Source organism: Primulina eburnea, chromosome 5 (assembly GCF_022965805.1).
Source record: "Primulina eburnea isolate SZY01 chromosome 5, ASM2296580v1, whole genome shotgun sequence".
Taxonomy (NCBI): Eukaryota; Viridiplantae; Streptophyta; class Magnoliopsida; order Lamiales; family Gesneriaceae; genus Primulina; species Primulina eburnea.
Genome location: NC_133105.1, coordinates 7,109,789 through 7,124,160, shown reverse-complemented (window position 1 = coordinate 7,124,160; position 14,372 = coordinate 7,109,789). Strand labels below are relative to the sequence as shown.

General features: G+C 37.6%; 2 protein-coding genes across 3 annotated transcripts; one reads left to right on the top strand and one right to left on the bottom strand.

Annotated features, from left to right (window-relative positions):
• The first annotated feature begins 588 nt into the window (after window positions 1-588).
• LOC140832799 (glutamyl-tRNA reductase 1, chloroplastic-like) lies at window positions 589-3,395 on the top strand. The gene is made up of 3 exons (XM_073196999.1): window positions 589-1,059; window positions 1,228-1,469; window positions 1,952-3,395. Exons 1-3 carry the CDS (start codon window positions 777-779, stop codon window positions 3,080-3,082), a joined length of 1,656 nt encoding a protein of 551 aa, XP_073053100.1. The 5' UTR covers window positions 589-776; the 3' UTR covers window positions 3,083-3,395.
• A 329-nt stretch (window positions 3,396-3,724) lies between these two features.
• Window positions 3,725-12,316, bottom strand: LOC140832797 (uncharacterized). Of its 2 annotated transcripts, none has more exons than XM_073196996.1 (11): window positions 12,136-12,316; window positions 11,826-12,050; window positions 11,116-11,211; window positions 10,289-10,377; window positions 10,081-10,209; window positions 9,036-9,156; window positions 8,309-8,393; window positions 8,110-8,216; window positions 7,580-7,731; window positions 5,002-5,098; window positions 3,725-4,539 (listed from the first exon to the last, which is right to left on the bottom strand). In XM_073196996.1, the coding sequence occupies exons 1-11, from the start codon at window positions 12,214-12,216 to the stop codon at window positions 4,246-4,248; spliced, it is 1,476 nt and encodes a 491-aa protein (XP_073053097.1). In that variant the 5' UTR covers window positions 12,217-12,316; the 3' UTR covers window positions 3,725-4,245. The 2 variants fall into 2 exon arrangements, with proteins under 2 accessions (XP_073053097.1, XP_073053095.1); XM_073196994.1 differs by having other exon boundaries at window positions 8,110-8,212; window positions 8,305-8,393; window positions 12,136-12,311.
• Window positions 12,317-14,372: the final 2,056 nt, after the last annotated feature.

Sequence of the window (14,372 nt, the reverse complement as noted above, 5' to 3'; positions counted from 1 at the left end):
GAGTCAACTCTGCTCATATATACAATAAAAAATAAAACTTTTGGCGTTAAAAATAATATTTTTTATTAGTGACCCGAATACAATATAATCCTACAAAATTAACCAATGAGATTATCTCATATGATTTTTGTGTATGAGAGAATTACTTTTAATCATCATATCAATATTTATTTTGTATCAAAAATATCATACTGTAGTTTCAATTAATACATTCAGTCTTAATATTTGTAATCATACATCGCGTATGCAATGTAACCAAACTCGTCTTGTATCACAATAATATAAACTTCTCTCAATTGAGTAAATATATGTTTGGATACAATATTTGGTGAGCGAAAAACCCATATCCCCACATGATATAAAAAATTGTAACCAAAACCTTTAAAACATGTATTCCTCTCCAAAAAAATTGTCTAAAAAATTTAATTTTTAAAAATAAAAATCATAGTTTAAATTATAAATATGAGGCGAGGATAGGGAAAAATAAGTGGGTCCCACATGAGAGTGTGGTGACGTAGACAAGTTTATGGTGGTGGTTTGCGGCAATTCTTTAGGATAAAACGTGGTTTCCACTGACCAATCGCAACTCAGAGAAATCCGAACCCCAACCCTCCAAAATTGCGACTCTTTCCACCATTCTTCAGTTCTCCAATCAAGAACACACGTCAACCCCCCTCCAAATCGTGTCAAGAATTTCATCTGCTACGTTCGATTTTGGGTTCATGTTGGATTGTTGGAGCTGATTTGGATTGGGGGAATCGGAATATCCGGCGGTTATGGCTGTTTCAAGCGCGTTTGTGGGTGCAAAGCTGGAGAATCTGTTTATCAGTAGTACGGCGACGGCTTCGGCCGCCTCAGCATCCACGCCTCCTGTTAGCAAGCCGGGGAATCCTGGAAAGCGTCGAGCTTATCTGAACAGGAGGGGATATTCCGGGAATTTGAGGTGCGAGGCTGCATCCAACGCCTTGGGTCAACTGGATTCCACTAACGCGGCTTCGTATTCTGGTCTGGCGTCGAGCCTCTCCGCTCTGGAGATGCTCAAGTCTTCCGCCGCTGACCGTATGGACTTTTTTTTTCCATATTTAAATTTGATTTAGCTGTCGAATTGGATGATCATGAGTTCTAATTCATCGATCATTGATCATGGTTGAATTTCCAGTATAATGTAAATTTTCGTAGACGCAATTATTTTGGGTGTTCTGACACTATGTTCTTGATCTGGTCCAGGATATACAAAAGAAAAGATCAGCATTGTAGTCATTGGTCTCAGCATCCACACGGCGCCTGTTGAAATGCGGGAAAAACTTGCTATCCCTGAAGCAGAGTGGCCTAGAGCTATTGGGGAGCTGTGCAGTTTGAATCATATCGAAGAAGCTGCTGTCCTTAGTACATGTAACAGAATGGAAATCTATGTATTAGCTCTCTCTAGGCACCGGGGAATCAAAGAAGTAACTGAATGGATGTCCAAGGTAATTTTTAAAACTCGTTTTCTTTTGGGAATCCATGGTTACCTTGAAGTTTATTTATAACGTATGGAACTTAGTGTAGAAGATTTTAGGACGAAGACATTTATGACAGTTTTTGTAAAAAGAACAAAAATTACACTTTCTGTGTTTTTTCATGTTAGCTTTTTCTTTGAAAATTAATGGATATATTATACGTAAGGATCCCAAAAGAGTTCAGTGCCAAATTATAACACTGGCACTGAACGTGCAAATGAATAATTTAAGTACTATTTTCCTACTTGTCTGGAGAGTTTGTCAACTTATCCTAAGATTTGCCAATCCTATTCTTTTTCATTTTTCAACAGTAGAGTAAACAATGTAGAAGGAATGTCTCGATAATGCTTTCCTTTATTCTTATCTTATGCCATCGCACATTTTATCAAGTGTGTTTTCAATTGCGTTTTGTTACCATGTCCATGCTCATAAGATGTCGTATGCTTTGCCAGACTAGTGGAGTTCCAGTTTCAGAGATCTGCCAGCACCGTTTTTTGCTCTATGACAAAGATGCAACCCAGCACATTTTTGAAGTATCATCAGGGCTAGATTCATTGGTTTTAGGAGAAGGTCAAATCCTAGCACAAGTGAAACAAGTGGTTAAAGTTGGTCAAGGGGTTGTGGGATTTGGAAGGAATATAAGCAGTCTCTTTAAGCATGCAATCACTGTTGGAAAGAGGGTTAGAACCGAAACCAACATAGCAGCTGGGGCGGTTTCCGTTAGTTCAGCTGCTGTGGAATTGGCTTTAATGAAGCTTCCCGAATCCTCCCATGCCACTGCGAGGATGTTAGTAATTGGAGCAGGAAAAATGGGCAAGCTTGTGATCAAGCACTTGGTAGCCAAAGGGTGCACAGAGATGGTGGTAGTGAACAGAAGTGAAGAAAGAGTTGCTGCCATACGCGAGGAGATTAAAGGCATTGAAATAGTATACAGACCCCTCACTGAAATGCTGAAGAGTGCAGCGGAAGCTGATGTGATTTTTACCAGCACTGCATCTGACATTCCTCTTTTTCTTAAAGAGCATGTTGTCGACTTTCCATCAGTAGGTCCAATTCTTGGTGGTTTGAGACTTTTTATTGACATTTCTGTTCCAAGAAATGTTGGTGCATGTGTCAACGAGCATGAGGGTTCACGAGTGTACAATGTCGATGATCTTAAGGAGGTTGTGGCTGCAAATAAAGAGGATCGGATACGTAAAGCAATGGAAGCTCAAGAAATCATCACTGAGGAATCGAAACAATTTGAAGCCTGGCGCGATTCACTAGAAACTGTTCCAACTATCAAGAAGTTAAGGGCTTATGCTGAAAGAATAAGAGCTGCAGAGGTTGAAAAATGTTTGTCAAAAATGGGTGACGAAATTCCAAAGAAATCGCAGAAGGCTGTTGATGATCTTAGCAGAGGCATTATAAACAAGCTGTTACACGGGCCCATGCAGCATCTAAGGTGTGATGGGAGTGATAGCCGGACTTTGAGCGAAACCCTTGAGAATATGCATGCTCTTAATCGAATGTTCAGCCTCGAGACTGAGATATCTGTGTTAGAACACAAGATTAGAGCTAAGGTAGAGCAAACTCAGAAGTAAAAGGTACAACTGCTGTGCCTTCTATAGAGCTTTTTGCCTGGCCTCTTTCTTCAACAATGATAAGTGAAGAAAGAACTCATCATTGTCTTGTTTGGTGGCATGGCCCCAAATTTTACCACATAATATTAATTGCACATTCTAATCACATTGCCTGTTTCCCCTATTGATGTTAAACTCTGGAAGTTCTCCATTTGTACAATATAATTCAAACACTTGGATGTGTATTGATGTTAAACTCTGGAAGTTCTCAATTTGTACAATATAATCCAAATACTTGGATGTGATCAAGGGCTGATTTGTTTATCTTATTCAATTCCATCCTCTTTTGTGGAGTACTTGTAATTAGTCTGGACGTTTATCGTCGAGTGGTATTTTTTGCTACCCGGTGACCCCATCATACCAGTATATCGTATACATATCTCAAAGATTTCAACAATTCAAATATTATTTTGATATTTTTTTTGCAGAGTGCCTGAATCCCATCGGTTGAATTGTTCTTTAACGCTTATCTTACTGATATCCAACTTCTCGAACAATGGTAATTTAGCTTCCCAAATTGAAAATGTTGGTCATAATTATTATATGCAACATCATATAGTTTAAGTTATATAATCCATCAAAAATTACCGATTGCTTGCAAAATAAACACCAAATTCCATGGTTGGCTTGGTGATTTGGATACAATTTAAGCAAAAGTGTAAATAAATACATGATGAAAATGGAGTAAATAAAAATAAATAACCCACGAATTATATCCTTGGACCAAAAATGAGTTGTATCCATCTTGTATCCATCTAAAGCTCCAAGTATCACGATTTTAGAAGACAACCAGAGTAAAAACAAGAATGCTACAGATGAAAAGACGAGATATCCACTCGGCTTTGCCAAAAAAGGTCATTTCCCAGCATAACCAAAAGCTTCGGTTCGGGGCAGAAGAAATTGGATCGTTTTCTCAAGCCAATTCAGACCACCAAAATGTGCACTTTGAACGGCTTTCTCCAGCCACTCATTGAATGCCATTTTAACTGGCAGATAAACCATAAGGAACCCTCAAGTCCTTGGGAAGTTTTAGTCAACCGAAACAAAAAAACCAGAGAGCTCTCATGTATGTAATCTAGCAACTGCCCATTTTATCGACTTCCAAAACAGCCTTCCACAATAAACTAAGAGATGCGGAGAGCATTCACGGCTAGTCCAAGTATAATAGAGACAATAAGAATTAACAAAGATAGTTTCACCATGGTGTAATCAGCTGACTCACTGGGTTTTGCTTTGTCCCTGATATTCTCTGCAAGTGAATTATTTAACTTAGCTGATGATGAACCAGATGCTATGCTCCAAAAGGATATAGTACTTGGAGACACCACAATCGGAGTTTCAGATTCGGGCTCTAAAATTTCCGATGCATCAGTTGGAACTTCTGTAGACATTAGCTCACTGCAATGATCTTTGAGAGCCTGAAATTATAGAAGAGAGATAAATGTTTAAACTGAAGTACCAAGTTATTTTAGCTTCCCATCTATTTTTCGATACATAATAGTAATATTGCTCACATTTTGCATGGGCCTAAATTTATTATGCTGGAACACAGTAGCATTTTTAAAGATCAAATTTTAGGCACTTAGAAATGGAGCCATCGTTCATAAAAACGAAAAGTTCTTAATCAAGTGATTAACAATCACTGAGATACTAACATCCTTGTTATGGAAATGGAGTTTGCCTATATAATACATATTTACAGAATATCAATAGAGTTATTAGAGTTTGCAAACAATAATTTATATGTTCTCTAAGTATTCTATTTATGCATGTCTGAGAGTATCCGCAAGTGTGTGATACTGTAAAGTATACACGACATCATCTGCTTCAGCAAATCAAGTTATGGAAACTATATATGCATAAAAAGCATAGTAACAAACCTCAACTGTTTCAGATGGCTGAACATAATCGCATATGTAAGTGCCCTCAAGCCATGGAACAAGTACCCTTCGTGGAAATGATAGATTGCAGTGTTTTCTGTCAGAGAACAGATAATCAACAGTTAAAGTCAGTTCAGAGAACCCAAAGATGCCGGCCAGTACAAGATTATATGATGGAAATTAGCATCTGCTGTGTAATATAACCATGAACTTGCCACCAATTTGCTTTGCTAAAAACAAATACATTTTCAGAGAATATCAAAGGCATACCTTTAATGTGACACCGACTTCTTAATGTGACTCCTTACAATTAAAAACTAATTCAATTCTGTGAGAGATTAGATGTGGAACGACCCAAATTCGACGACTGTCCTCACTCTACCGAGACGAATCTTTCCAGTGTGCTTATATCCTCACTCACACGTAACGTAAGAAACTTCCCAGGAGGTCACCAGTACCAGAATTGTCTCAAGTCAAACACACTTAATTTTGGAGTTCTTGTGTGATGAGTTACCGAAAAAAAGATGCACCACTTTCTTGATACGAGTAGTACATATCATATCTTTTAAGCTTTTCTCAACTGCACAGTCCCATATCTGAACAGTTTTTGGAATTTCTCTCCTTCCGGTGTAAGATCGGTTCGTTCATGTTCCCTTCGCCTAGAAGGCAGCTACGAGCCGCTCATTGTTCGTGCAACCTCATGGCACAGGAGATCACCCCCCGGCCGATGTACTAGGAGAGGTCGGCTCTGATACCAACTGTAACGTCCCAGATTCGACGACTGTCCACACTGTACCAAGACGAGTTTTTGTATCGTGCTTATGTCCTCACTCACACGCACCTTAGGAAACTTTCAAGGGAGTCACCCATCCTAGAATTGTCCCAAGTCAAACACACTTAATTTTGGAGTTCCTATATGATAAGCTAGCAAAAAGAAGATTCACCTTCTTGACATATCAAATCTTTTAAGCCCTCCTCAACTGCACAGTCCATATTGGAATCCCTCTTCTTCTGGTGTAAGATCGGTTCATCTATGTTCCCTTTGCCTATAAGCCTGCCAAGAGCCGCTCATTGTCCGTGCAACCTCACGACACCGACGATCACCCCCCGGCCTCTTTGGCCCTGGGCCTTACATAACTGGTACCAACACTTTAAGAATATAGGTATTATGCCTGGAGGTCCTGGGTTCAAGTGTTGGAGAAGGCGAAAAGAAACCACTTTCCAAGGGTGTGATATTTTATGAGTGACGGTGCATGGGCATGGGCTACGGCTTTTTTTTTTTGTAATGATCATGAGCTATTAGGCTGAACCAACATGAGCCTCAGCCCATACCCATGCACCACTACTGGTCATGGGTCGTTAGGATGGTCCAGCATGAGCCGTAGCCCATGCACCGTCACTCATAGAGCACCGCTGAAAAGTGGTTTCTTACGTCTTCCCCAACACTTGAACCCAGGACCTCCAAGCATAAGTACCTATATTCTTAAAGTGTTGGTACCAGTTGAGCTATCGATATCATCGATCTCATACCAAATCCCATCACTCGAATCATTTTTTCGAGAAATACGAGACATCTAAGTCATACAAGTAAATAGATCTATTCATTGATAAGAAAAAGAAAAAACGTGAACGAGGATTGGATTGATGACAAAATAGAATCATGGGTCATGAACATTGATTCGATCGATGATGAAGAAAGAGAATTCTTGATTCAGTTCTACGCCTTAACGGCAGAAAAAATGATTGATCAAATTCTATCGAGTCTGATTCATAGTGATCATTTATCAAAGAATGACTCTGGTTATCAAATGATTGAACAACCGGGAGGAATTTACTAGCTCAACTGGTACCAACACTTTAATATTCTACGTACTTATGCCTGGAGGTCCCGCGTTCAAGTGTTAGGGCAGGCGAAAGAAACCACTTTTCGGGTGGGAAATTCTATGAGTGACGGTATATGGGCATGGGCTACGACTCATGCTGGACCATCCTAATGACCCATGACCAGTAATGGTGCATAGGTATGGGCTGAGGCTCATGTTGGTTCAGCCTAATGACCCATGATCGTTACAGGATGAGTTCGAAATTAAAAGCCGACTGAAGGAATAAAAAAAAATTAGATTGACCTTAGGACTTGGGTTGGCTCATGTGCTTAAAAAGCTGCCAAATTTCAATGAACCTATTTGGCAATTTTCCTGAGGGTCTTTCCATTTCCAACACTCCGCAAATAAGTAAATAAAGGCTTAAATTTTGCCTTATAGAGAAGGCTTACAGGAGAAAAATGCCAATGTCCCCGAGCAATAGATGCATTTTAAATTTGTCGCTTTCCAAGATAACTAAAATCTAAAGCACACACTCATTTTCTCTAACTCACAACCTCCCAACTAAACCAGTGGGGGCCATCAATCAAAGATACGGCCGCATTTTATGTGTGAATGAAGTCTAGATGTTTAACAAGCAATGGAAGCTAGTCAATTGGGTGCACATGACTAAACAACTAATTGATGATCAACTCGATTAAAACTGATTCAGAGATGAACATATGAGTAAACTGCTTTAACGATTCAAGATGTCTTACCTTTGCACTTGAAGGTCTAAATTTGGCATAAATTTATCAGTTGATACATGGTTGTCTGTTTCCTGAATATCATTGGTGTCAGATTCCAATTCTCTATCAGCTTCATCGCACATAATATCTAGTCTACTCTCCAAACTCTTTATGATGTCTTCCTGATCAAAAGAAAACCCGAGATCACAACAATGTATCCAGGTAAACATAATTAATCACAGAGAATCAACTTAATATATATTCACATTTCTTTATGTGTTATAAGTTTCACGAACCTTACCACTAATATCGTTTATAAGTTGTGCAAACAGCAATCATAGTGAGAATCATGAATGAACAAATGGAGCAGAATGAAAGTTCCGGTGAAATCAATATACTATGAGGGCAAATAGAAACAATTTTTAAGTAGCCGACAAAAGTTGTCTTTCTGACAATAAAAATATAACTCGTTAAGATTCTAAAGAATTTTATTGTTTTTTTTTTGCATTCATAAAAATATAAAGATTATCTGTTCTGAAAGAACGACAAAATGGAAATACCTTTATGTCAAATAAAGCTTGTGAAATAGGTTCCTTTGAATTCAAATATGCAAGAGAACATACAGAGCCACCAAAGAGAAGAAGACCAATAACCTCTTTTCCGCTAACTGCTTTTTGCCCAAAAAAAAACAATAAATAACAATAAATATCAAGGATAATTCAGAGGGACATTCAATTTAGAAAGAGGATTAAAACATACATTCCGTGTATTTATCTTCCAACAAAGGTAGAAGAAATTCAACATCATGAAAACCCTCAGATGCACACAGCTCGTCTTCAGTCAACTAAAGTCAAGGGGAAGAAAGATCAGAATGAAAATATGAGTAATACTAGCATAATCAAATTCCTTTTGTAACTCAGGGAGAAAGATGAACTGCAGGATTAGTGGGAGGGAGACAGCTATTTTGCTTCCCAGCAGCTGCAGAACTTAGTTATATCCTTTGTGTTTTATCTTGGCTGGGAAGGACCAAAATAGTTCCAAAGAAACATTGAGCTCTAATGTATATCTCGGTCTCCTATCATTCAGTTAACCAACCATGTTCATACAATAATAGACGTGATCAGAAATGCAAATTGGGCTGTGTCGATAATTACAGAAGCCTGCAGGCTGCAATAATACAATGGCATTCGGTGTGTCTATATTGTGATACAAAGTAGAAGCGGTGTGCTTTGTGCACTTGTCTCAGTTCACGGATTTATCTGGCGAATAGAGGTGTCAAATTAGCTATTACAGTACCAACTGACCTCACGAAAAATAGAAAGGGGTAGAGGCATCTCATCATGGAGAACTCATTTACATCCAAACCTTAAGATGGATTATCAACTTCCAGATGTTCTCGCTAAGGGTTTGATAGTTTCTCACCACGCCTTCCTCTTGTTTCATGTTCATACATTTTTGACTAATTCAGAATGGAGAGTGGGATTACCACTTTCCCATTGACCAAAGCCTTTGCACTTGCAAGCTCCTTGGCATGGATCATAATTCCATCACGAAGAACGTCAGCAAACCTTCTGACATCCAAACCATTCTCGTGGTCTATAGGCATCCTAGAACAATCGAGTTCAAAATAACCAGATATGAGCAATAGAAAGAAACATCCATCTAAATCATCACTTTGATACAATAAAAGAGCGTATAAAAACACATAAATCACTTAAGCAAGCATTCGCCTCAATATTTTTTTTGAAGGGTATTCACTTCAATCAACAACAAAATATCGGGGAAACAAAAGGAAAAATCACAAGTTTAATGCATATGAATAACTGAAGCTTGAAATTTTCGTGATTAAAAATATCAACCTATGAATGATTTAATCCCAAAGACAAAATATCTCACCAGACTAAGAACTAAATTTAAACAGATAGAGGAACAATTTGAGAAAAACTCACAAACAAGTAAAAGTTAACATAAAGGTTTGATCGACCATCTACTGAAGGGCAACAGAAGAAGACTGTAAGAGCTCAAACAAACAATCACCATTCAGATACATGTTTTTTAATCAAGATTTGACTATTCTGAAATGTACAACTTTCCCACTATTAAACGCCAAACCTCACAAAAGTCACGATGGTGCCAAAAATAGAAAATAAACAGTTTCAGCTAAAGTATTAGTGGCATGGCTCATCGATTATTGCACTTTAGATGCAAAACATAACCACTCACATTCATTCACTATTGACTTAACTCTTCAAACATCAGATATCAGGTTGGGGAGAACTAGATTAATATGACATCGTGAAGCATGTCTGTTAATACATTAAGGAGAGGAGCATAAGACATAAGACTGAATAAGAACTAGAGGGAAATTATGCAGCATCCCTCTCCCAAATAATCACACAACTACATAAGTGACCCAATATCGAATATTACAAGGGTATTTCCAACATTAATACCCTATGACATAATAAGCAGAATAGCTTAGTAATCCTTAAATGAATCAGTAACATAATAGATAAGAGCGATAGCAACACCTTACGTCAAAAGTGTAAGTGCATCTGAACGTTCGAAGGGAACCTAAGACCTTGCCCATTTTAAAATCACAAGGCCGTAGACTGCTAGAAGTGACATAGTCTGCCAGCGAACAATTTCGACAATTCCACCTGAAACACAAGCTTTACCCACTTAATCACATCTCACAAACTCGGTAAGTCAAAGGGAATATGAGGTATGAAAGGTTACCTCAGTGGACTATAACTAATATGAATGAGTAGTCTCTCATTCTGATCAGTAGTGATAGAGGACGCTGCTGCTGCAACCCCTTTAACAGTCTGTAAGCAAGGTATATGATAATTAAATGTAACAAAAAATAAATTAAAGATGTTCAAATTCCTAACAGCTATAAAAATTGTTACAAAAATAGATGTTCAAATTCCTAACAGCTATAAACAGTAATGAAAATACATAGGTTGTCCACTGTGTTCCATATGTTTAGCATTTTTAATAACACCGAAGCCCATTCTTTTCACGTTATCCAGCAGAGTTCCCATATCAGCTCATATAGAAGAGGCTGTAAACACCCATAATGCAGAAAGAAAATCACTTCTCAACTGCTGCTCATTGAAAGCCAGTAATAGAAAACTGGAGCAAGAAAAAATGTGTCAGCATGCTGACACTTTTGTAACCTCAAGTGTAGTTCGTTAATGTGGAAGAAGTGTTTGTTATGTAGCTTACACACTCAAAATTGTGGTGCTAAGGTATCAACTAGAGCATTGATTCTCAAATGAGTTTTTGGGAAGAAGAATTGCGCCATATGATTTGATACAGATGGTGGTTTATGGTAACCAATCTCAGAAAATACACAAAACAAATCAAACAAGATGCATGCCGCACGCACATACAGAGAGAGCGAGGAAGGGACACTGGGAGTGATAAATTCTCGATCACTATGAATTCATAACTACTAATAAAATAAGCCTGAACAGTGGCAGCTAGAACTAGACCCTCCTGAGCATTCGTGAATAGCACAAAATGATATAAATACATGTACGAGAAGAATGCAACAAAACCTGGCATAGTGTTGTTATTGAATTCTTGAATGAGATTTCATTGACCCAAATGTAGATACCAACAACCTTCATGCCACCCAATAGCATCCTTGAGACCTAGAAGGAAAAATCACAAGAGGGCATAATTAAAATCTACCACCACCTTCAACAAAGACTAGCAGCTACGGTCGAAATTATGGAAATAATTGGGAATATAGCACTCCTATCTAACTTATAACAGTATCACAATAAATGTCGAGGAATAGGTCAAAGAAACAAGTTTATCATGCCTAGATGATTCCTACAAAGCCTAGTTGAGAGTGGATTGAAGGCAGAGCAAGAGATGAACATTGTGCAATACAAGAATTGTTATCATATTCGTTGTTAACATTATATCGTACTTGACTAACTTGTGGATGGGGAGTTCTACTTGATCAAGAATGCCATAAGTGAACCCGATTAAATTAGTAATTGGATTATTGCACGCGGTTGGCTGCTGTGGCAAATTTTTGAGTGACTACCCAGACACTAAAGTTATTCAATTCCAAATTCTTCTTTATTTTTTGTTTTTTTTCCTTCTGTCGGTCAGATGATACCATCATATCCAATTGAATCTTCTAAGCATTCAAATCAACGCCATATAGAAATAAGCAAAAAAATTAAATACAGGAGTAGATAATCAAGTAGCAGAGGTTAAAAGACAAAACGTGAGCTGAAAACTGGTATTCAACCTGGCGAGCGTGCTCGGAGACCCAGTCGATATCAATAGAGAGAGCAGAAGCATCAGGTTGAGATTTAGATTTGGATGGATTCTTCTTTTTATTTCTGTCATTTTCACCAGTGCCGCCGACGACCGAACAGGGCGGATCCCCGGCATCGTTCGTCGGCGTCGGCACCAGATCATACACGAATCCTTTATCCAACTTTGGACTCAGCTTCCCAATGACAAGCCCTACCTGCAAAAATTCAAAATTAAATTACACATATGTAAACAAGCAATAAATCCAATGCCAATCAATCAAAATGTTGACTATAACCAACCTGGGATGGGAGGCCGGAGTCAGTGAGGCGGTTCTCGGCCAATTTCAGCTGCAGTTCATCTCCAACCACCGCTTTGACCATGTTTTCTCGGTGGTCTGCGAGATCTCTTCTCTTCTCTTCTCTTCTCTCGGGGATTTATAAAATTTCGTTTTATTTTGTATTTTTTTAAAGATATTATTTTTTATTATTTAAATAATCAACCTGGATTGTCATATCCATTTTGGTTTTTCTTGTTCGTTGCTTTCTAAAAATGGCCGCCAAAAAAGTGATCCATAATGTTTTGTAACATTTTCTCAAATTCGTATTCGGCCTCGCCGATGTTAATATCTAATGGAAAAAACCTCATCCCCCTTAAACCTTCTATTCATTTCCCCATCTCGTTTTCCCCAAATTTTAGAACCGTAGGACCGACGAAATACAGAAAATCGAAGGCGAGCAAATCGCGAGCACACCAAATCACTTCTGTTCGATTTCAACAAAGTGGCACAATACAAGCAACTCACTTTGGAGGAAGCAGAAGAAAAGATGGAAAATGGAAGGAAAACTGCTGATGGATGACGAAAGCAGCAAAAACCGTGAAGCAAGTACTTTTCCTCTCTTTGTTTTCAATTTCCACTACATGTCTCATTGCACAGGTGTTTGGCCATGTCCCTTTGAGAGAAGAATTTTTTAATATTGTTTAACCATTTTTTTAAAGGTATACCGGCCTCATTCAAGAAATATGCACCAATTATCCACCCTACTCCGCTTAAATATGCTTCGGACTTGTCCTACCCTGAATCCAAAATGGGACGGGTTAGACATGTGAGACCGGCTCTCTCCTTTCTTCGTGCTGCTTCTTCATGCTTCACGACCATATATCCATCCACTACCTCATTTTTCCTTTTTTGGTTGCTTTTTTCCTTAAAGTGGCTCCACTTGTATTATGCCTCCTTTTTTCTCTTTCCCCTTCTTCCCTGTCCCTTTTGTGGTGGATCTTCATGCTGCCTTTGTAGAATTTTTCTTACTTCACAATTAGTTTTGGTTATCTCCAACAGCTTCTGCCTATTTTGTGATTTCTTCAATATTTTCCTTGAAAGAGCGAGGAAGCATCATCAGGACGGAGGCGGCTCTACCAAGGCGGGTTTGGGACAGGTCTCATAGGACTAATTACTCGCTCCACACTCGCACTTTGGGTCTGAAAAATTAGATCCGAAATATGTCCTAAGACCTGTTTAGTGTGCCCAAATCCGTCCCAAATTAGGCGGGTTTGGATAAAACAAGGACCCATTGACATTCCTTCATTGTTGTACAGCATGTACTTGTATATAGAATAATTGACAGACAACACATGCTTCTGTTGAAAATCTAAAAACATTTAAGAACAAATTTTTAACGGTAGACTATACATAATCAATCACCGATTATGTATGAGTTCTGCTTGAAAATTGAAGGACTTGTATTTTTTTTATATTTGAAATACAGTGTTTGCACAAATCGAACGGATATCAGGCACCACATCAAAGAATTTGTTTTTAATAATATTTAAATAATGTGAAAGAAAAAATAAATGAGTTATATTTTCAGCTTTTTTAATGTGTAATTATAAATATTATATTTAAATTACTTTTTTGAGCGGAAAAAATTGAAGATTTTTCCGGGCAGACTTGCTTGGTTTTATATTTATAGATTAACATTTGATAAAATGGTAAACACTTCGTTATATAAATAGTTATTTTCTTGATGATGACTTAACTTGAAGACGATAAAATAATTAGAGGTATTTTTTAAAAATTATTGGATATCATATTTCTTAAATTTAAAAATCATTTCATTTTATAAATTAATAATAATTATCTTAAAATTTCCATCTAACTATAATTCATCTCAATTTTTTTCTCTCAGATTTGCATATAGAATTTATGAAATTGACTTTTCAAATGTCAACAATATTTCATAGGCAAAAATTTATGTGAGACGGTTTCATGGGTTGTATTTGTGATACGGATCTCTTGTTTGGATCACCCATGAAAAAATATAACTTTTTATGTTAAGAGTATTACGAGACGGTCTCACATGAGACTCACTCTATTTCATATCTACTTCATAGAAATTGATGGAATATTATTGGTAATTTGATTACTTCTTTTTAAAAAATGGGCGCATGTTACCATTTTTAGTTGATCTATTAGCACATGACTTTACACTTTGTATATTATTTTTTCACTTATTGAGAAATATCCATTACATTAATAATT

What these genes read in the sequence shown, in the direction of transcription:
- LOC140832799 (XM_073196999.1), top strand. Translation starts at nt 777, where the DNA reads ATGGCTGTTTCAAGCGCGTTTGTGGGTGCAAAGCTGGAGAATCTGTTT. An exon ending in CAAGTCTTCCGCCGCTGACC is followed by an intron (nt 1,060 to 1,227) that starts GTATGGACTTTT and finishes GATCTGGTCCAG; the next exon opens with GATATACAAAAGAAAAGATC. An exon ending in TAACTGAATGGATGTCCAAG is followed by an intron (nt 1,470 to 1,951) that starts GTAATTTTTAAA and finishes ATGCTTTGCCAG; the next exon opens with ACTAGTGGAGTTCCAGTTTC.
- LOC140832797 (XM_073196996.1), bottom strand. Translation starts at nt 12,216, where the DNA reads ATGGTCAAAGCGGTGGTTGGAGATGAACTGCAGCTGAAATTGGCCGAG. An exon ending in GGAAGATAAATACACGGAAT is followed by an intron (nt 8,217 to 8,308) that starts GTATGTTTTAAT and finishes GGCAAAAAGCAG; the next exon opens with TTAGCGGAAAAGAGGTTATT. An exon ending in AGCCATCTGAAACAGTTGAG is followed by an intron (nt 4,540 to 5,001) that starts GTTTGTTACTAT and finishes CTATAATTTCAG; the next exon opens with GCTCTCAAAGATCATTGCAG.